Below are 21,399 nucleotides of genomic sequence, written 5' to 3' on the forward strand. Positions count from 1 at the left end.
CTCCAGTGATCCAGAGAGATCTCTGCAGGCATTAAAAGCTGTGTCTGTACAGCGGCGCCAAGGAGGCTATTGTCGAACTGAAATGGCATTGTGTTGAATAAAAATGTGCTGACTCAGTTTTGGATGGTGAGTCAATCGAGTCATTTCCAGAATCTGTCCAATATATACTTTTTAGTCCAGTAAATGACCAGGGTCACACACACGTTATAGATGTTGCACAAGTTGATCTCAAATCATTATCCCTCCAGACGGGCGTTTTACATTAGTTGCCCCAAGTTTGGTATTTCAGCCGTCACCATCTTAGTTTATGACTGCCACCATCTTGGTTATTATTTGTCGCCATCTTTGTTTTTGTCCATTGCCATCCTGTTTTATTCTGGAACCAGAAGAGACATAAGAGTTTGGAGTACAACAGAAGGCTGAACAATAATTAGTTTTTGTCCGGCGCCATCTTGGTTTTCGACTGTCGCCACCGTGGTTTTTAGCCATCAGCATCTTGGGTTTTGACATTCGCCATCCTGTTTTCTTTTTTATGGAACCAGAAGTGACACAAGAGGGTAGCGCTAAGTACAACTCAACTGTTAGGCGACCAAAACTTTGTTGTGAACTGGAAACTCACTGTCAAAGGGTCAACGTTCTGACATGAAATCGGACAACATGCAGAACACTGTAAATGGTGTTTGGAGTATTTTTTATCTTCAACGATAATGACACAAAAAACCGGGGAATCTACAATTCGATTCCTTGGCTTTTTGTTTCATGATGGTGCAAATACTGCACAAAAGAACAACCCGCTCCCAAAAAGAATCCGTGTGACTCTCGAAGTACCCTCAAAGGGTGAAATGCCCCTGTAATTGAGCTCCCAAGTTAATAGCGCCTCAGTGCTGCAGAGTATTACGAGTGGGAAGCCCCCTCTCCTTCACAACAACACAAACTCTCCCACAGGAGCAGTGCGGTTGTTTTGCTCCCTGAAGGTCACAACACATCTAATCTGAGCACCAACTCTTCCTGCCCGCTTATAATTATTTTCCTCGCATGCAGATGGAATTCTCCATTGTCAGACTCTTATCTGACTCTGATTTGACTTATCGCGGTTGGTGCCGTTATTTAGCTGTCTCACTGCCAGGGCTTCCTGCCATTGTGTCCAAAGAGCTCCCTAAATTCTGCAACTGGTCCTTTTTTTGCTTTTCGTCGTCGGTCGGATAATCATCTCTGTGCAGGTGCCTGGCTCTTTGTCAGCTCTCTCTCTCTCTCTCTCTCTCTCTCTCTCTCTCTCTCTGTGGGTGGAAGAGCGTTATCAAATCGACATTCATAGCGAGCTCACTGCTGCTTCATGGAAATGTTCCCCAAGGCCTCGTATTGCTTTCATTTCAGTTTATCCATGAGAGCCAAACATCTGGCCTCGAAGTAACATTGTTAATACATGCGAGAGGAGGAGCATGAAGCCAGAAATGTAATCTGCTGCCGTCGGTCTGAGCTGTGGGTAGAGGTGCCCCGACCAGCTCATCCTCCCGTGGCTCCACCGCTCCTGCTGTTACGTAACCGCGTGTTCGCGCTGGTGTGCAGCCGTCTCTGCGCTGCAGGTACCAAGCATGTGCTTTGCATTGCACCACTGCATAGCTCTCCCATCCCCCCGCTCGCCCCGCCACTCCTCCGCTCCTTTCCTTCCTTCCCACCGCCACCCACCCCCAGGGCGCTTATGTAACAGCCTCTAGCGAGTGTGCCAAGCCCACCGCCCTGCATGGCTCGCTGAGTCAAGATGCTGACTTAGCAGCTGTGCCGGCCAAAGCAGAAAGCTTCTCTGCGGACTGTGCCAACAAATCTCTGCCGGGAAGGGGGCGTGGTTGCGGTAAATCCAGACTAAACTATGTTTACCGTGCTGTACAGTACTGTATACATACAGTACTGTATGCCTGCCAGTCCCATACAGCCACACTGCAGCAGCATAGGAACGGATGCTGATGCTGCTGTTTTCAGGGCTGATGGTCTGTGCACAGCAACAACACTGTGGTGATGCATCAGTACATTTTGGATGTTCAGAATGCAATTAACACGTCTCTACCCTCAATGATTCAAATGAACAATGAGCATTGTACTTTTTAGGCCTTGTGGCCATTATTGTTTTTATTTTATTTGTATTGAGAGAGAATGTTATTCCAAGTGAAATTACTGTCGAACATCATTCCAAGGAGAATCATGTCTACCAACCGTCATCTTTTGACTGTATGTCCCTTCTTAGTCCCTTATAACCAAGGTCATTAGGGCGTTTATCACTTTTTATTAAATAATCTTGATGCCTTTTAGTTGTAATCTGCATCAATGTTACACTGACTCATAACCGATAGGAGTAACAAGTCACATGACACAATAACAAACCGACAGGATCCAACGAAAGGTAAAGAAAAAGGTTTTATTCCTTTCCACAATGCTTTTGGACACTTCTAGCAGAAACAAGCACTTTTAGTGGGCGTCCATTGACCGTTGTCCACATTAGTCATTTATACACCGTTTCCACCAACATTCGTGCATATGTGCAGGTTTTTGTTTCACACAAGGAAACCCGATTTCCATTTCCCAACTTCAGGTGACAAGTACGCCTTTAGCAAAGTTACCACTGAAGGCGAATGACCCGAACCAAACAGGTAAACACTTCAGAGTTGGTTTGAACCAAGAACGAAGCCTCAAGTTCGGCATTTTAGGCGTTGCCCTCTTCTTTTTTTTGCAACTAGTGAATAAAAAATGACCATATTTGGACTGTGGAGGAGTGACGCAGAGAAGCCGTAGACGTCTCTGGTCTGACCCATCATTTACTAAATGAACATCATGCTGTATTGAAGAAGACTTGAAACTAGAGATTGAAAACCATTAACTCATGTTTACAATGAGGGAATAAATCAAGTGAGAAGTAGTCATTCTGTATAGAAGTCTATGAGAAAATGACTTTACCTGAGAATTCGGGTTTAAGACACGTGAACGTTTCAAAACCGAAGCGAGCAGCGATCGTTTCAAACAACAATTTGTCATTGTCTTTATGTATTTATGTTAGATGTAAACAAGGGCAGCGCCTTGCCGCAGCAACACAAGTCGGCGTGATCCTTTTGGACGGGGTTCAGAAAGCATGCAGGAGACGTGGCATGAGGGAAAGCGAGTGCACCGCTGCCTGAGCAGCGCACAGGGGTTTATTGTGACACTCAAAGTGGACCAGCGGTCACTTCTGGCCCCGCCTGCCTGTTCATCAACTTGCCCAAACTGTTGTGTAAGTGCGCCTGTGGCTCCTGGACTGGCCCTGTTTTGTGGGAGCAAAAATGTAAAAGCGGGCCACGTCCCTGAGGATTGAGTTGAGCATTTCTTAGGGGGATGGAGTTTATTCCCTCCTGGCTTCTGAACCATTTATGAAACCATCTGGAACTGATTGATTTTTGCCGGATGAATTCAAAAGGAAGACTCAACTTTGGGGCGCGAAGCACAATTTGGTGCATTTTTCCAAGTAAAAAGCAGCAATAACAATAAATTGCTTGCCTCCCTCAGCTGTCATGCTGCATGCTCATTTTGAAGAGGCACTGACACTCACTCAGCCCTTTATTGGACATTTGAGCGCTAATAACTTGTTTATTGTTTTATCAAACAGCCGATATGGCGCATTAATTCAGTTCGGCCTGTTTAGAATATGAAAGAGGAACGCCTCGGGCCTCTCAAGAGTCGTCTGCCTTTGTGTTTGCCGTTCGCAGAGTGTCGTGTCGTGGACACAAATAATAGACCTCATTATTGCCGCGGGTTCCATGGCAACGGGACGTGTTTGCCAGGCAGATCTGAAGTTCGCCGAGCCAGAGGGTTCGCGTTGGGACGGTCGAGTCTCTGATTCAATGCGCAGCAACTGTGTGTCTTTGTTTGATACTTGGTACACAAAAAACACAAACATTCTCTGGTGGGCGCTGAAGCTGATATTGCACTAAGCATTGCTAATGTTGCGTTGTGTGCGCAGGATGAGCACATGGGCCAACGTAGAGCCGCCCGGAGGTCTTGTCAATCACGTTGAACTTACATCTCTGTGAGTTTGTTTGGTTCAATTTAGGAATGCGGCCAATCCCAACTTTTTTCATCCCAATACCGATACTTGGGTGTTTTTTGTTTTGGCCGATACCGATTATCGATCTGACTCCAGCGTCGAATCAATAATGTGTCAACTAAATGTAAGGCCTCACTGAGTGGGAGACTGGGATCCTTCTCTTGCGTGTGAGGCAACATCAGACTTGCCTTTCCTGACTTTGTGGAACAAAATCCAACAAATACATACACAGATCGTTCGATAAATCGCACACCAGTGACTTGTATTTTTCAATTTCGTCCTCTCTGCCACCAGAAAACCACTTCAGTCAGCTGCAGCAACTAGCATTCAGCTAGTCCAAACAGTTTGGACTTTTTAAACTGTTTGAACCGTCTGTACTGTATTTGTTTCGTTTTTACTCCCACATGCATTGCATAGCACAGTGTGAGAACGTGTGAATGTGAGAGAGCGCCATAGCGGTTTGTGTTCTGCACCAGCAGCTAATACTTCTCTTCTCCGCTGCAGAAACCTGCGAACATCCTGGTGATGGGGGAAGGTCCCGAGCGAGGAAGAGTTAAAATTGGTAAGCAACATTTCCGTGAACTGCTCAGATTTACCGGAGCCGTGCCAGTTAGAGACGCACCGGCAAATCGCTGGGTGACAGTGGATCCAGTGGGGCTGCTGACCTGCTAGAGCATCCTGTGGCTGCAGTGTTTAACCTCCTGGCTCAGAGGTCGGCGGGGAGCTCAGACCAGAGCTATTGCGTAAGCCGGCTGGCCAGGGGACTGTTGAAGGGTAATGCTGCAACGCAAAGAGTGTCTATTTATACACCTCGCGCACACTGAGGTATTGTTTCAGTGCTATTATAGGCTCTCACACTATTATATTTAACTTATATTTTAAATGTTTTAGCTGCTGCACTAGTAGGATGTGTTGTTACTGGAATACTGGCTTTATTATTTTTGACTTTAATAAAAAAGGTTTTTCTCAACATGGCTATTATGGCAGCTCAGCTGTGAGTTGTGAGCTGTGACTTCCTGGTAGACAAGTACCCATTCCTAAAAACAAGGCCTGTATTTATCAAAACTGCTGCAAGCGAAGGACTCGTATTGAGGATCAAAGAATTAAAGCCATTTTTCAAGTGCGTTTTATTGCTTAAATTAAAGAGAAGGAGAGGGGGGGATGACAGACAGATCGGGTCAAGCGGACAAAGGTGAAGAGAAAAAGGCTGTTCATTTAACTACTTTTCTCGCTGTCAGCTTTAACTGTCGTCTGTGTTTTCATGCTTTGATGGTGTTTGTGTTCTCTTGAGTGATTCAGTATCAGCAGGTCAGTATCTGGGGCCCCGGGGCCCCTCCGCCATGTCTCCGTTGTCGCTAACGACCTCCGCCTTCTCCCCGCACTCCTCCCGCAGCCGACATGGGTTTCGCCAGACTCTTCAACTCCCCCCTCAAGCCGTTGGCGGACCTCGACCCCGTGGTGGTGACGTTCTGGTACAGGGCCCCCGAGCTGCTGCTGGGGGCCCGGCACTACACCAAAGCTATCGGTGAGTCCGGGGGCCACATGTGCAAAGAGAAAAATGTGAAAGATCCGTTTAAGGTTGCCGTCTCAGCAGCACAACAAGAGTTGTAGCGCGTGTCGCCCCCCACCCCCAAAAAGGAACACACATTCCTTCAGGCCTGCACATGTGATCTATAGTCCTCATCGGTACTTAGCAAGTGTGTCTACACGTCTATATTTGTCATTCCTGGAACACAAGACAACACCGTGTGTGCGCGTGTGTGTTTGTGATTAATGAAGTTGACACTTCTTTTTATATCCGACCGTCTGGTATAAAAAGCAATTGCCCCACGTTTTCCACAACAGAACGCGTCTTGCTTTCCAGAGTTAGACGAGAAGATCGTCACCGCCTTCAGATATGAGAGTGGTGTCGATCTTTATCGTCTAACTCCTTCTCTGAATGACTTTAAGAATTAAGAATGACAATGTGTCATCTCCACCGTCGAGGAAAGGTTCAGTCAATATCTGTGAAAATGAGCTACTCGCTCCCAAAGCCTGAAACTAGAGAAGTAATTCTCATACTTGTAAATGTCAACAAGAGTACAGTCTAGTGCTGCTCCATAGACAATGAATGGGAGACTTATTTTGTCTTCATTTTTTTGTTATTTTTAGACCTAAATGAACTTTATTCTATTGTAGTCTTCTCAGTCTGAACATCTAGAGTTAGTGTTGAACAAAAAACTTTTTTTCCAGCTCTATAAACAACCGAAGTCACAACAGGCCTTATGTATACATTCCATAAATCACAACTTTGTTTAATGCGTGTGTTATTGAAAATATATACATATGTTCACGACTACTACAACATAAGTAGGATTATCAGAACATTCAGGCTCCGCTCCCTCTTGTGGCTCAAATGTGTACTGCAGATGTAAATGTATAAGAGAATGGAAGAAATTCTGCAAATTAATTTGGCTTCCCTAAATAAAAAAGTCCTGCGACCCACCTGTAGTTCCCGACTTTGGGAACGACTGAAAAATTATCAACGGATTAATTGATTATTAAAATAATCGTTAGTTGCAGCCCTAAATCCAATTACAGTGTATCGTTTTATGTCCAATGTAAATAAATATTTTTCTCACCTGGGGAGGAAAACAGTAAAAATAATGTTGCAGTGAAACAGTAGAAAAATAAATTTATTAAGATCTGCTCTGACCTCTTGTGCATGTCGCTAATAAAACGGTAAATGAGCTTAAACATAAAAAAACGTATCTTTGATTTATTCCAGGAAGACTATACACTGTAGCTAATGTACCTCAAGATCACTCAGACTAAATGGCATCTGTGTGTGTGTGTGTGTGTGTGTGTGTGTGTGTGTGTGTGTGTGTGTGTGTGTGTGTGTGTGTGTGTGTGTGTCTACATGCAACAGATATTTGGGCAATCGGCTGCATCTTTGCGGAGCTGCTCACGTCCGAGCCCATCTTCCACTGTCGCCAGGAAGACATCAAAACCAGTAATCCCTTCCATCACGACCAGTTGGACCGGATATTCAGCGTCATGGGATTCCCCGCAGGTCGTCACACTGTTTTTTTTTTCACCGATATGTTTTACAACTGCTACATAAATGTCAAGTGCATTAAGAGCCTGACAATTATGTTGAGTGTTTACTTAAAGGGACCCTGCGGAGATTCTTTGAAGTTAAGATTCAATGTGTGTATATCTGTGTGGATCTGAGAGGTCTAACAAACATGTTGAGTACAGTTCCTCACTTGCAAAACACTTGCAAAGCAGTTGCAAACATCGCTCCTTTAGCGGCCTAAAACTCCACAATGTATCTTTAAAGGGCGGGTCTTTGATTTATTTAATTTAATGAGCTGTCTGACAGCAATGGATAGCGATACAAATATTCTGTGACCTCTACACACAGAGTGACATGGTTCCTCACAGTTTAGACTCAGGCATCATTAGCTGTCTCTCAGCACCAGCAAATCAAGCACAGGGTCCTAACACAAGCGTAGTTTGGTTTCACACACACACACTGTATATGAAAAAAAGTGCAGTGAAGAGCAGCGATCTCCAAAAGAAGTCTTGTAGATATAGTTTATAAAGTTTTGTATTTCACAGATAAGGACTGGGAAGACATCAGGAAGATGCCGGAGTACCCAACACTGCAGAAAGACTTCAGGAGGACAACGTGAGCCGATGCTGCGACGATTTGAAACTCGTAGACCGACAAACAAAATAGGAAATACTTTTATTTATCGTTGTGTTTCTCATCCAACAGGTATGCAAACAGCAGCTTAATCAAATACATGGAGAAGCACAAAGTCAAACCCGACAGCAAGGTGTTTCTGTTGGTAAGCACACATAGAGAAATCTTGTTTGGTCCTTTGAAACTTTGCTTATTGTGTCGCATTGCGTTATGAATAACAACCATGAGGTATGATTGAGGGACGTGTCAAAGTTAACAGGGTTAACAAACGTGTAGAAATCTTGTTAACAGATCTGTTTCGCCCAGGGCTGCATTCTTGCCAAATCAGGCGTTGCGGGGATTAGCAACGCAGTTTGGGAGTGCCGCTTGAAATCGAGATGAAATAAAAAATCTTTTTAGATCACATCCTGGTAAACAATATATGGCAAAACAATTCTTTGTATTTGTATATCAATATCCACTCATCTTTTCTCCCTGCAAAACAAAATGCCATGTTTTGTTTTACAGAAATAAAAGACATGCTTAGTACCGACCGATTTAAACTAGTAATATAATGACATCCTTCCATTAATCAATCTGCAACCTTTAAAACAAAAAGGGAGGTGTGTGTGTGGAGACACAGTCCTTTGCAGCTCCATATCCCGCTACAGTGAAAGCCCGCCCACTTTTTAGCAGTCCAATCAAATGCAAAGGATTTTGTTTGATATCCCCCTTGTATCCGTCCACCGCTCAAATGTTTCGTTTTCGCGTCAAGCTAAAGACGCTCTAACTTCCCGTCACTGGGACTTTAAATGGCCGATGTGAGTGACACTCCTTTGATTGAACCAAAACAATGCAGAACATGTCCGAGTAGTTCCTGACGACACTGTGAATTAAGAAGACGCTGAACTATTGTTCTCTGCCTTCAGCTCCAGAAACTCCTCACCATGGACCCCACCAAAAGAATCACATCAGAGCAGGCGTTGCAGGACCCGTACTTCCTGGAGGACCCGTTACCAACCACTGAGTGAGCCGTAGCAAACTTTAACTAGAGGCTTTTCTTTTGCCTTGATTCAAGACAAACATTTTTTTTTTTTTTAAAGGCCCACAGTATGAGGAAGTCAGGAATCAGAGTGGTAACATGAACGTTCTCTGCGATTGCCTCTAGTGTGTTTGCCGGGTGTCAGATCCCGTACCCAAAACGAGAGTTTCTAAACGAAGACGAGCCCGAGGAGAAAACAGAAAAGGTAATTATCCAGCTCGGCCGAAAACAGATGACACAGAAACCATACTGTCACTGAAACCCTGCCAGTTTCACGTCATTACTTCCAACTGGCTTCCACACTCGGGACACATTGCGGCAGATTGTTGTTTTTTATACTGCGGCCGCGAAGAATATTTGGTTGCGATGGCGGGCCCATTTTCAAATCAACCCTCATTGCTGGAGACACATAGTTTTCAAACGTGACTGTAAGTGATCCTGAATCTATACAGGCGGGGACGAGAAGCAAAGTGATTGGTTACTACAGTTACTTTTCATCCTGGTCACCGTTACTTTTCATATTAAAAATCAAACACGCGACAAGCAGACACGATACGCTAAAAAAAACATGCTAAATAGTTAACACTGATAGCAATGTCTACCCATGTGAAGAGCTATATAAACAGCTTTTAAATGGGGTTGTATGAGGTATACATATAAACATATTTTAGACACCTAAAAAGGCCCACTAAAAATCTCAATACAAGGGCACACTATATTGAGCAACTAGCAACTACCGCGTTCTACGAGGCGAAGTTCATGTTTTTTTCCGGTGGAGTCTGGTTTTTGAGAGCATGGATGAATACCATGGCTACAGTTCCCTGTTGAGAACTTTGGCACGGTAAACCGGTGAAAATATAGAAAATGCAGCGTACACTTTAAGTGATACATTTCTTTCTCTTATGGTTCTAAAATACGCTTTTGCCACTCCTGTCTGCTTCTCCAGACTGTGTACCATCTACTGTGGGGAAACACACTGGAGCCCCTCTTACAACCCCACTCCAAGACATCCGCATTAATCCCTTGAATGACGTTATCGTTTTCCAAAATCTACCACCTCATTTTGGATAGTTAGCCACTTTTCTTATAAAGACCACGTTGGTAGAGAGTTGACTATTTGAGACAAGTAGATTGCATTGCAGGCGATTGGAGCGAGAGCGTATTTTTCCTCTCATGGTTTTAATCACATGGAGAGTTTAAAGGGCAGATTCCCCCCCAAAAAACATCTCCGGGCAACGCATTCTGCAGCGTGACCCCGTCAGCTGGCTTCTTTTGACAGCGTGAAAAAATGTGGGTAAAAGACGGCCATGACTATCAGCAACACGCTCATCAGCAGATGATGGGAACCGTCACTGTTCCTTTCTACACGCAAACAGGTGGTTTTGAACCGAGTCACGAACTGTTGTGTGTGTGTGTGTGTGTGTGTTTGTGTGTGTCCTATCAGTGATTATGTTACTATAGTAAGTACGCAGAGTAGCACTGTTGCCGTCGGCTATCCGTTGTCTCCTGGGAAGTGAAGAAAAGTTTGTCAATCCAGAATTCATGTAGCGTTAGCATGCAATGCATCCAGCAGCCAAAGTGAGCTGCAGGTAAACGAGCCGGACTGCAAAGTCTGCTTATTTATTCAATTTATTTATTCATATTGAAGGCATCGTCTGTTCAAATTGCACCAGATTCGACCCTTAGGTCCCCAGTGATGCACCCGCCAAGTGTGAAGTAGAACGAACGAGCGGCTATCGAGATATGGAAAGGAGACACGGGTAGAGATTCCTTGCTTTATAGTTAGATAGTGATGTTAAATAATAATAAGTTAGATCGCGTTACAGTCATCTCAGTCGCAAAGCAGCAACGCAAGGCCGACAGATCAAACTGGAGCGAGCCGACAGTAGAACAAGACTATTACAAGCAAGGAAATAAACTGATTTCACACACGCTTCATTTATCGGATTTCCTCTCACCCATTCCCGACAGCCAGGCTCTTCATCAATTTTGCTACGCTTTTAAAAAATGTTTTTATCGGTGTCCCCGTGTGTCCCGTTCTCAGACCCAGACCCAGCAGCACCAGCAGACGACGGGTCAGACTCAAGCCCAGAACCAGCAGCAGACGGCAACCCAGCAGGCCCCCTCCCAGCAGAGCTCGGCCCAAACCAACGGCGCCGCTGGAGCGACGGGGGCCACCGCCGGCAGGGGTTTACAACACGGCCAGGACCAGGGCCCCCCCAACAAGAAGCCTCGGATCGGACCCTCTGGGGCCGCCTCAGGCACTGGGGTGCTACAGTCGGAGTACCAGGTTTGTGGGATTTATTCTCCAGAAGGAAGTCATTGGCTAATAAAATCCCCTAAAAAGACCCAGACCAACAATGAATGTATCCACTAAGTATTTTGTGTGTATCAAATCCAGATATATTTTCTTCCTCTGTGCCGCAGGGCTCTATTGTTGTCCTGAAACGATAAAAAACACATCAGGGTTTTATTACCATTTTTGTACTATGTATGGCAAAATTGGACTTTTAGATTATCAGATCATTTAACAGAGTACAGATATTAAGAAAATAAAATACAACTTCAGAACTACAAAAATGCACAAGTGTCTTAAACCTGCCAGCAGGGGGCGACTCCTCTGATTGTATAGAAGTCTATGAGAAAATGACTCTACTTCTCTCTTGATGTATTCCCTCAGTAAACATTGTGAACGTGAGTTTATGTCTCAATCTCTAGTTTCAAGTCTTCTTCAATACAGCAAGATGTGTATTTAGTAAATTATGCTCCATTTAGAGTCAAAGGTATGCTTTAGGGCGGGGCTACCTTGTGATTGACAGGTCGCTACCACGCCGTTGTCCGGACCGGGACTTGTCCGTGTTTTCGTCTTACAGCTTTAACCCTTTCACAGTGTGTTCTCACTTCATGAAAATTATTTGGAACATTTTTGTTGGGCTCTACTGACAAAAAAACAAAAAACAAATGTGAGAATGCAAACCTCCAGCATTCCACAAACCAAAAGGCGCCGTCATCACATTGATGACATATTGGATTTTTAATTGACTAAACCATCCCATTATTTTACCCACAGGATAAATTCAAATGCATTTACGTTTCATCAGAAAAATCCTTGATTAACCGATAATGACAGTAGAGAACTTTTACTTTCCTTTCTTGTGAGTCTGAGTGCATGCGTGTGTGTGTGTGTGTGTGTGTGTGTGTGTGTGTGTGTGTGTGTGTGTGTGTTGGGCAGCTGTGAGGAAGACACAGACACACCAGACAACAACAGCTTGCTGATAAGGACATTCCACATCGTCCCGCTGACAGCTGATAGTGACTCGCTGTGGCCACAACCTTCTGTTTCCAACTCCGCTCTGCTGTCGTTGGCTCTCGCTCACGGGAGATTTCTAAGTGAGGGAGCGAGGGTGATGAAATGAGTGCAACTGCACACAGCACAGTGGGATAGAGGTCGCTGGTATAACCTCTCCTCGCCGTCTCTGGAAGTGTGCCGTGTTGGCGAGGCCACACGAGGGCGACGCTATCAGCCGTAAAGTACACATCACCAGATAGAGGTGTATATATATAGCAGCGGCTGAGGCTGCGTGTGAGACAGCTGCTCAGGCCTCAGCACACCGGGAGGTTCGTTAGCCGTCTGACGGCGTCCTACTTTCCCCCGCTCATTGATCCCTTGTACCACAGTCCACCCCCTCCCACCGCCACCACCACCACGCATCACTCTCCAATCATCCTCCTGAATAGAGGCAGCGTAGCACACTGTGACCAGGGCTGGCTGGTGCAGACTTATCGTGAGTTCAGCCGGGGTCCCAGCTTCCTGTTATCCTGTGACTCGACTGATTTCAGATGTGCAGCTTCTCTTTCCCGGTAAAAAAAGAAAACGCTCTTTTGCCCATGTCTGTAATGCATTATAACACACACTAGTAATCTGCTTCCAGTACTGTATCATTGTAGTTATAAGCACTTTCATAGTGCTTTATAACAATAATCACGACGGATTAAAAAGCATTTTATAATGATGGATGAGGTCAAGTCCTAATCATAATTCTTCATAGTTACTGGTCACTCTGTTACCATAGTTGTAATATATTATAACCTTTTTATAATGTATAAATGTATAATGTATAATGTATAAATCAAGAGAGAAGTAGAGTCATTTTCTCATAGACTTCTATACAATCTGACTTCTTCTTGCAGCCAGAGGAGTTGCCCCCTGATGGTCAGTAGGGAGAATGCAAGTTTAAGACACTTCCGCATTGGCTTCACTTGGTAGTGAACTGGAGGTTTCCGCCAAGCTTTAAGTAAAGGGAATATTAATTTCACAACATGTTGTGTGGTTGCGTAAATATAAAAATATATTTTGCATAGTTGCTCACTGCCGTGTTTCCTCTTTTTTGTCTCTCCGTCAGCACTCTGGCTCCCGCCTCGGTTACCAAAGCAGCGTCAAAGGTTCCACTCAGACCCAGGGCACCATGGGATACTCGTCGTCGTCCCAGCAGAGCTCCCAGTACTCCCACCAGACCCACCGTTACTGAGGCTCCACGTCACTCCTGAACCAGCAGGGGAGTCAGCTCCTCCTCCAGGCCTTCATCAACCTCAGCAGACCCATCCCGGGTCGGACCTCCCTCTGTGCACTACATCATTCTAACTTTCGGGCCTTCCCTCACCTGTGACCTCTTTCCCAGACGAGGACAGGGCTGGTGAATATAATGTAAGATGGACACACAGACTCAGAACCATGGCACTTACAAACACACCGTTCCCCACCAGGAAGAATCGCAGCTGTGTTCATATATGTACATTATATAGCACCTTTTTTCTATTTTACTTTCTCTTTTTTCCCGCCCTCACGTATTTGCTCAGTTTACCTCGATATATGACATTGTAAATAATAACAGAGGAGAAAGAGCCCTTTACTGTCGCCTCTAGTGTAATATTTACCTTAGATAATCAAAAGAGTTTGAGCTAACAATGTCCTTTTGAACAAAAGAACACGGTCACATGTTTCTACACAGAAAAAGAAAATCAGCACTTTAGCTGATGCAATTGCAGGGAAATAATAAATGCGCAATTTAACTCAATCTTCTTATTATAGGGGTTCTATATTTAGACCTCTCTTTATCTAGATAGAGGGAAAGTAAGGGAAATAGGTGGTCTTTTTACAGCTCTCAGTTCTGCATATTCTGCATCACTCCGCTACCTAGATAAGATTTGAAAGGCCGATCTTCGCTTTGCTTTGACGACAGCAGCCTTTCTTTTTATTTTTTTTATGGAGGTTGGACTCCTCTCGTTTGTGGCCGGCAGTTTTGGACAGTTTTTCTTGTCCGGGAGCTGCCGGTGGACACTTTGCTCTGACAACCATCTTTCCGTGGACCCTCCACACTTTCAAGGTTTCAAGGATTTTTGAACACGAACGTGAGCATTTTAACGACAGGGCAGCTAACTGTTTTTTTTAAAAAGAACCTTAGAATAGAGAAAAGGTCCTCTATCCAGCTTTCAGAGCATTCAAATAGCATCAAACTATTATAACAGGCTGTATTTGGCAGACTTGTGGCCCGCAGTAAGATGAGGAAGCACTGGCACCTTGTGGCTGAAAAGAGAACTCGATCTTTTTTCTTTGTGAAACTGCAATTATACAAAGTTCACCAGAACATACAAGACATTGGGTGTTGTATTATAAAACTGAAAATAATATTAATATTATTATTGTGTCCAGAATTTCAGTCACGTCTCCCTGATGCTGAAAGCAGCTTCCTGCTTTCCTCTCAGTGAGACAACACCGATTACTATTTCATGCCTTGGTATTAAGATGTGTCTCAAATCTCTAGTGACTCCTCAGTGGGCCCTGCTGACCTCACTGGGTCCTTCTGCACAGCAGTCAGCTGACTACAGTCCATGTTGCGGGTTCCATTCCCCCAAAAAATGTTGCATCCCAAAAATAATGTTTATTGCACAAATTGAAGATTTATAAAAAAAAAAAGTTAGTTGACAAATACATATACAGACTGGATCTTGTATATTTTACCCACATTTAAAGCTGCATTAGTTCTTTAACTCACCTCTAACAGCGTTAGCAGCGCATTAACAGCGTTAGCAGCGCATTAGCAGCGCAATAGCAGCGCATTAGCAGCGTTAGCAGCGCATTAGAAGCACGTTAGCAGCGCATTAGCAGCACGTTAGCAGCGCATTAGCCGCCCGTTAGCCGCCCGTTAGCCGCCCGTTAGCCGCCCGTTAGCCGCGCGTTAGCCGCGCGTTAGCTGCGCGTTAGCTGCGCGTTAGAGAACGGATGTCATCCTAACTAGATTTCTATCCTATAAGTAACAAATCTGTTTATTTAAGATAACAAATACAACCAAACCTATTTTGGTGTGTAAGGTTATGTTGCATGGCTGCATTATTAGTTATTTGCATAAGTTTTCAAATGAACAGAACCCAGACGTTCTGGTTTCACTTTATTTATTGTATTAGCAAATAAGGACATGTTTTCACAGCTATTGGACATGGAGTCGTATTTCATATTTCACTCTCCATTTAGCTCTGCTTTGGTCTCCAACTCTTCAATATGAATATCTGACTCTATAGCAGCTAGATAGCTTGTTGTTTAAACTATCTAGTTTCTCACTCTCAACTCGTGAAATACCTACGCTTGGTCAGTGGCTCTACGCTTCAAAGTAAGACGTTCTAGGTTTGGACGTGTCAGTTTCCACTCGTGCATGCTCCCTTTTCAAAATAAAGTCTCAACGTAGGTTTGCTTAGTTTTTAGATTTACTGACGCTAATAGTAAAAAAAGATTATGCTTTATGTCATAAATACACATGTTTGTTATGTAACTGGCGTTAGTTCAGGATGTTTTCACGCGGGACATGGATAGCGGTCTCCTGGGTGAAAGTCCCGTGTTTGTTCAACTCATCCAACCACCCTTCCCGCACACTGATACTGTGTCAGTTGTCTCTTAATGACGTGGAGGGGTTTACATTTAGTTGAAAGCCGGATGCCTCGGTGCGTCGATGTCATGACGCCAAGCGGGGACCGACCAAGCCGTGGTATTTGAGTTGGGATATCCAACGAGTTGGCTTGGCGGTTTTTATTTCACTGAAAACAACTTCCTGCTGCTGGATAAGAGCAGAGACTTTAGGTGAAATGATGTCGACATTAAACCCGCTTGGTAGGTCTTCTCAGCGCGTGTCGCTGTAGTTGTAGGCAGATCCAGGGGGAGGCGGTCTACATGATGGAGGATCAAAACCAGCAGCTATTCAACGGTGTTCTCCTCCCCTTGGTGTGTGTATCCAAAGTCAAACTGAGTCGCAGTGGGGACGGCTCCGGTGGGAGACAAGTTACTGTCGAACAACTCCTATGCAAAAAAAATACATTCTAATAAAATGCCAGACTAAAGCTTTCACTGAGGATGCTTAGGTTTTTGCAGTTGACAGGTTTTATCATATTTTGATGGGTGTGTTGTGTAAAACTTAGTCCGGGACAACGCTCACTTCTGTCCTCTTTTTCCACAGCTTTTTAAAATGTATTCTAAATAAAACTATTGTAAAATAATGCATATATATATAGATAGTATACAATCATTTATTATTTCCATGTGTCTATGGATAATACAGATGTTTTCTTAACTGTCCTCTGCCTTAAGCTATAGAACAGAGACCTCTGTCATGTTTCTTGATATTTCCTCTCAGCGCTCACACGGAATCGTGTCTCGTTACTGAATGTGCTCACGCCACCTCAGTGACAGTAGAATGACGGGGACGCCGCTGTTTGGCTTCTGGCGTCATCGGCAGATGTTCCACAGTGTCTCACTGCTTTTTTTCTTTTTACAGGAATGATAATTATACACGTTTTTATTCGTGTGGACGGTGCCTTTTCTTTCTCTTTTTTTGTCGTCGTTTGCCTTCTAAAAATGTCATGGGAATTTGTTCAGGATTTTATTATTATTTTTATATTGTGATTGCTTGTATATTTTTTACGCCCTCCCCCTATCTCTTTGGGTCGATTTAATGTCCTCTTCTCTCCTCATTACTATGTAGCATATTGTTATCTCCGCAATGTGGAAAGCTAGCGGCCAAATGTCCGTGTTTTAGTCCAGTCCGCTGAGTCACAACCTCTAAAGACGGCAGACGTTCTTTTCACCTCTGATAGAAACGGTCCTCACGCATTACCGACGCGCAAGTAAGTTTTGAAATGTTGTACATAAGAAAAGAAAATGCATTTTAGAGAATGTTCTCATTGAGAAATAATAACTGTCTTTTTAATGCACTGTTGTTGCTCAAATATTTAGCAGTAAATAAAAAGTATTTAATGTTTTTTAATTTTTTTATGTCTCGCTTCAGACACTAAAAGCTCTGGCAGTGCTATGAAAGTTACAACGCTCCTCAGTGTGTGTCGTGCTCTCCGCGCACACTTCCTCCATGTGCCATGTCTTTTCTTTTGTGGACATAAGCCCTCATTCGCTCGACGAGTTCGTACAGACAGAATCTCCATCCGCTCAAACCCGAGAGTTTCGGCGAGGCCTCCAAATGCCCGTCGTGCCGTCCATGTAGCAGGCCTCGTTTCGGGCTGTGTGTGTGTGTGTGTGTGTGTGTGTGTGTGTGCACACGTTTCAAATATACTCACGACCTAATTGTATAGTCTTTCCATAGCATTTATTGGTGAGGCAGCAATCAAAGACATTTTTATTTTGCCGCTTTTAGCTTTAACTTGTCCAAATTTCACTGTTTAATGAGAAAAAAAGTAATGTATATTTATTTTATATCCTCTATTATAGTAATAATAATAAAAAAAATCTCTCTTTTTTTGTTGTTGTCTCAATCACTTTCACGTGTGCGGTATATTTGTCGCCGCCAGCTGTTTGATCTGCTGGAGCGAGCTGCAACCAGAGTGTTGCTGATCCGGTTCACCACTTGATGTCACCCAAGGGTGACTGAATGTGAGGCAACGCAGCACAGTCCTGTTTAAAAAAAAAGGCTGATTAAAAAAACTACTTTCAAAATGTTATCTTGTGCCATGACCACGTGTAATGTTTTCAACTAAAGATCCCCTGCAGCCTCATCACGTGAGCCTCCACCACTAAGAAGAAATCCTTTCAAATCAAAGACATGTTAGTCCAAAAAAAACGCATCCCTGTTACTCTGTGTTAGTAACAAGAGCCAGATGTCATCAAATAATTATCCAGAATAACCGGGATATTATTAAAAACATGTTGCTGCTGATTTTTCTTTTCAATGCTTAGAGCAAATCTGGGCACAAAAACCCAACTCAGTGTATTTGGCTAAATACTAAAGAGGTAAATGGGGAAGTTTTCTGTATTTTTTGTACATGTTTCCTGAGAAGTCTTCTAGATAGTTACGGGTTTCGTGAAGGGGATTGGAATACATATATAACAGACTACTAGAGGAAGGTAGTCCTTTACAGGAAACATTTAGTTTGTGTGTCATTAGATCCATGGTTAAAGCACAATAAAGAGTATTTTTCAAATAAAAAAATACGTTTTTGTGTGTAATTGGGACGACATTTTGGGAAGAAATTGTAATCAGTCCAGTATTAAGTAAGTATGTTTAAAAAAAAGTCAGTAAAATGTATTAATATAGTGTTTCTCAGACTTTCACAAAGGGTATTGAAGGAGAGCACTTTAAAATAATCACTCATGGTAACTCCTCACCGCCACTAATGTCCACTAAACGTGCTTGTTTTTGCCACTGACGGGTTAAGACTGTTATTAGAGGTGTCTGACAAGATTATGTAACGGACCCCACGGAGAAATAAAATCTTTTTCCTTTACCCTTCGCTCGATCCGGCCCACGTTCGCTTTGGGAAGTCTCGTTCGGATATCTCGCTCTGCGTCCACGTATTCGAAACAGTGAAAACATCTTCCCGTACTTTGCAAAACAAACTCTGACGACACCGTCCCCCCTCTCCTCAACTCTTACTGAGTTCTCAGACAAACTATTCTTGTTAAATTAAACAAAACATGGGTTGAAGTTACCCTTTAAAGTGCCAAACTACAGAACCAAATATTCCTTCAGGTGCGCAAAGCGGAGCCGAAAGATGGGACGCATGACAAAGATATGGAACAACGTCACAGACGTGTAACAGCACAGCCTGCGCATGGCTGTACATTCTCAGAGACTGAAACACGGAAACGCTGCATGTCTGCACCCTGCTATACTGATCCTATTGGGTGTCTAAAGGTTACACACACACACACACACTCATTACACAGGAGTGCCATGTGTCTGGCTGATTCGAGCACTTATATCCACCATCAAGACATTCCACAGGATGCGTCAACTCAAGTGAGCGCTACACTCCGCTCTCTTTATGGGGCTGGTGGTTTTGACAAGTGAAACCAGCGCGGGCAAGCTGAGACTTGGCACCGGCCTCGTGAGTTCTGGCAGAGCTCGCTGGATCGACGGCCTCGGCCCCCGCAGCGTCGCTGCTGCCACTTGAGGGAAATTTATTGACTTGGAGGGAGCTCGGCAGAATGTGTTAACGCAGATGATCCCACTTCCTGCTCGGTCTCCGGGTGCTGCCGCTCGGGTCGGGCTCCCTGGGAACAAGCGCACCCCCCCCGGGCCTATAGACCTGAGCCAGAGACATGGGTGTCTCTGCACTTCAGTTTGTTACTGCCGTCATACCAGCACTGGAGAAGATGAATGGTTCTAAACACCTGAGGTTTCTATTAGGCCTGGAAGAAAAAACCTTTGGTGTAATTTGAATTAATGGCATTATTTAGTTTGGTCGCTTGCATCCATAACATGCTGGTACATGCAACTAACAGAATGTGGCATGTGACATGACATGACATGGCAAAAAGCATGACATGATACAACCTGATGTAATATGGAATCAAACCAACGTCATTCCAACAAAACATACTTTAATCTAAAGGGTCAGTCCCCTCAAATAATAGAAAGAAGAACATGCACCATAACCGATGTATAAAGGGCCACCATTAAAAGATCCATCTGGCCATATTCTCCATTCTTCTTGTCAACAAATCTCCTGACAAGACCGAAACAAACAATGTGTAACTGCAATGATGGAAATCTTAAAAAATGGGTCATACATACTAGATTTTTTTAATGTTTTTCAAAGGCTCGGTAATTTCTTAAGACAGCTGTTTTTAGCAAATTATACTCAAACAGGGGGAAATAGTGTATTTATTGGGGGACTATTTTCACCGGCGGATTCATCCACGTTTGGCGCTCCAGTGAGTGTGACAGCAGGACGGTGTCAGAGTGTGTGTTCCTGTCAGTGTGGCTCACGGATGTGTTTTTATTAGATTTTGGACAACAACGGCACCTTTTGGCACTGAGGAAGAATCAATCACACACAATAATTATTAGTAGATACATTCTGCGTTACTTTTGGTCTTTTAATTGAAATTTGTTGGCAGAGAAACAGGTATGGTAGGAGAAGAAAAAACGTAGAAGAGCAAACACACATACGCGCAGTAGTTTCTGATCCCTGAACAGTTACTGTCCGGCCACACTGAGCCACTAATGTCCTGCATATCACACTCAATGGTGGTAGGTCATTAATATGTCATCCGTATTGATGCATGGCTTACTTCCATGGCTAAGATGCGAGAAGACGCCCATATTCTCTATTAACGTTAAAGGATTTAAGATAATAAAGTATCTTCCTCTGTCATATTTCAGATATAAAACTTGTTATTTTCTGGGATTTAATGAATGTTATGAACTGCTCAGATTCTCTTTTTTTTTGCATTTATCAAGATTTGAAAGTGGGTTATTTTCTTTGCCGGAGGTTTTATTTTGGGTACATTGTGTGTTCACAGTAGTACAGTACCAGTCGCCACTTCTGACTTGGCGTGGGATGTTAGACGGATGTCTTGGCCGTCTCCTCCTCCTCCTCCTCCTCCTCCTCCTCCTCCTCCTCTTCCTCCTCATCCTCCTCCTCCTCAGACTCTGTTGTGTGGTGGAGTCGGTGTTTGTGCCAAACTGTAGAATCTGGATGAGTAGAATGGTGCACTTATTGTCCTGGAAATTAAAATCAATCAGTCATTGTCTACAGTCACTGGGAGATTACTGTTCGCCTTTTTGTGAAACCGATGGAAAGAAAAGGGGGTTGTTTTTTTTACCCTCCCAAAATGAAAAAGAATGAATGTCAAGCTGACTACAAATGGCTTTTGTGTCCTAACCCACGAGCCGCAGATCTAAATAACTGCAGTTAAACATTTACCACATTATCGACCATATTTCCCCCCGGTGCCAAAGCTCAGGGTGCTTGTGGACTCGATGCCTTCAAACGGGGTCACCGCGTCACGACCCCGCAAGAGGAACAAGCTTACTTCTCTATTTCATTCTTGACCTTTTCGTCTCTTCCTTTCTCTCCTTCTCTTTTAGTTTCGTTTTGCCTTTCCTCATTTCCCGCCGTGTTTCGCTGAGGGTAGCGGCCATTTTAGACCACCACTGAGCCAAAAATACTGCAACATCTGAAAGCTACCTCCATTCTAAACTTCCTCAGGCTCCAATCCACACGCTCCAATGTCTTCGGCGTACTGGTCGCCATCTTTGCTTTGGCCACAACCGATCACTGAGCTCCACGCGTCCTTTCTATGCGCTGCAGCTCTAGGCGGGAAAATGGCGGGCCCATCCG

At 44.0% G+C, this 21,399-nt stretch overlaps 1 protein-coding gene across 3 annotated transcripts in view; it reads left to right on the top strand.

The window, feature by feature from the left end:
* cdk19 (cyclin dependent kinase 19) overlaps nt 1-13,307 on the top strand; it is a gene marked incomplete at both ends in the record, with an annotated part of 39,853 nt that extends 26,546 nt beyond the window's left edge. Inside the window, 9 exons of one of the 3 annotated variants that reach the window (XM_079214899.1) lie at nt 4,571-4,628; nt 5,460-5,591; nt 6,975-7,118; nt 7,670-7,739; nt 7,830-7,902; nt 8,666-8,763; nt 8,905-8,983; nt 10,823-11,068; nt 13,182-13,307. In XM_079214899.1, coding sequence (XP_079071025.1) covers nt 4,571-4,628; nt 5,460-5,591; nt 6,975-7,118; nt 7,670-7,739; nt 7,830-7,902; nt 8,666-8,763; nt 8,905-8,983; nt 10,823-11,068; nt 13,182-13,307 — 1,026 coding nt within the window. The remainder of the gene's footprint in view (nt 1-4,570; nt 4,629-5,459; nt 5,592-6,974; nt 7,119-7,669; nt 7,740-7,829; nt 7,903-8,665; nt 8,764-8,904; nt 8,984-10,822; nt 11,069-13,181) is intronic. The other 2 variants (XM_079214900.1, XM_079214901.1) reach the window with 2 other exon arrangements.
* Nucleotides 13,308-21,399: the final 8,092 nt, after the last annotated feature.

Source organism: Taurulus bubalis (genome assembly GCF_910589615.1).
Source record: "Taurulus bubalis genome assembly, chromosome: 3".
NCBI classification, from domain to species: Eukaryota; Metazoa; Chordata; class Actinopteri; order Perciformes; family Cottidae; genus Taurulus; species Taurulus bubalis.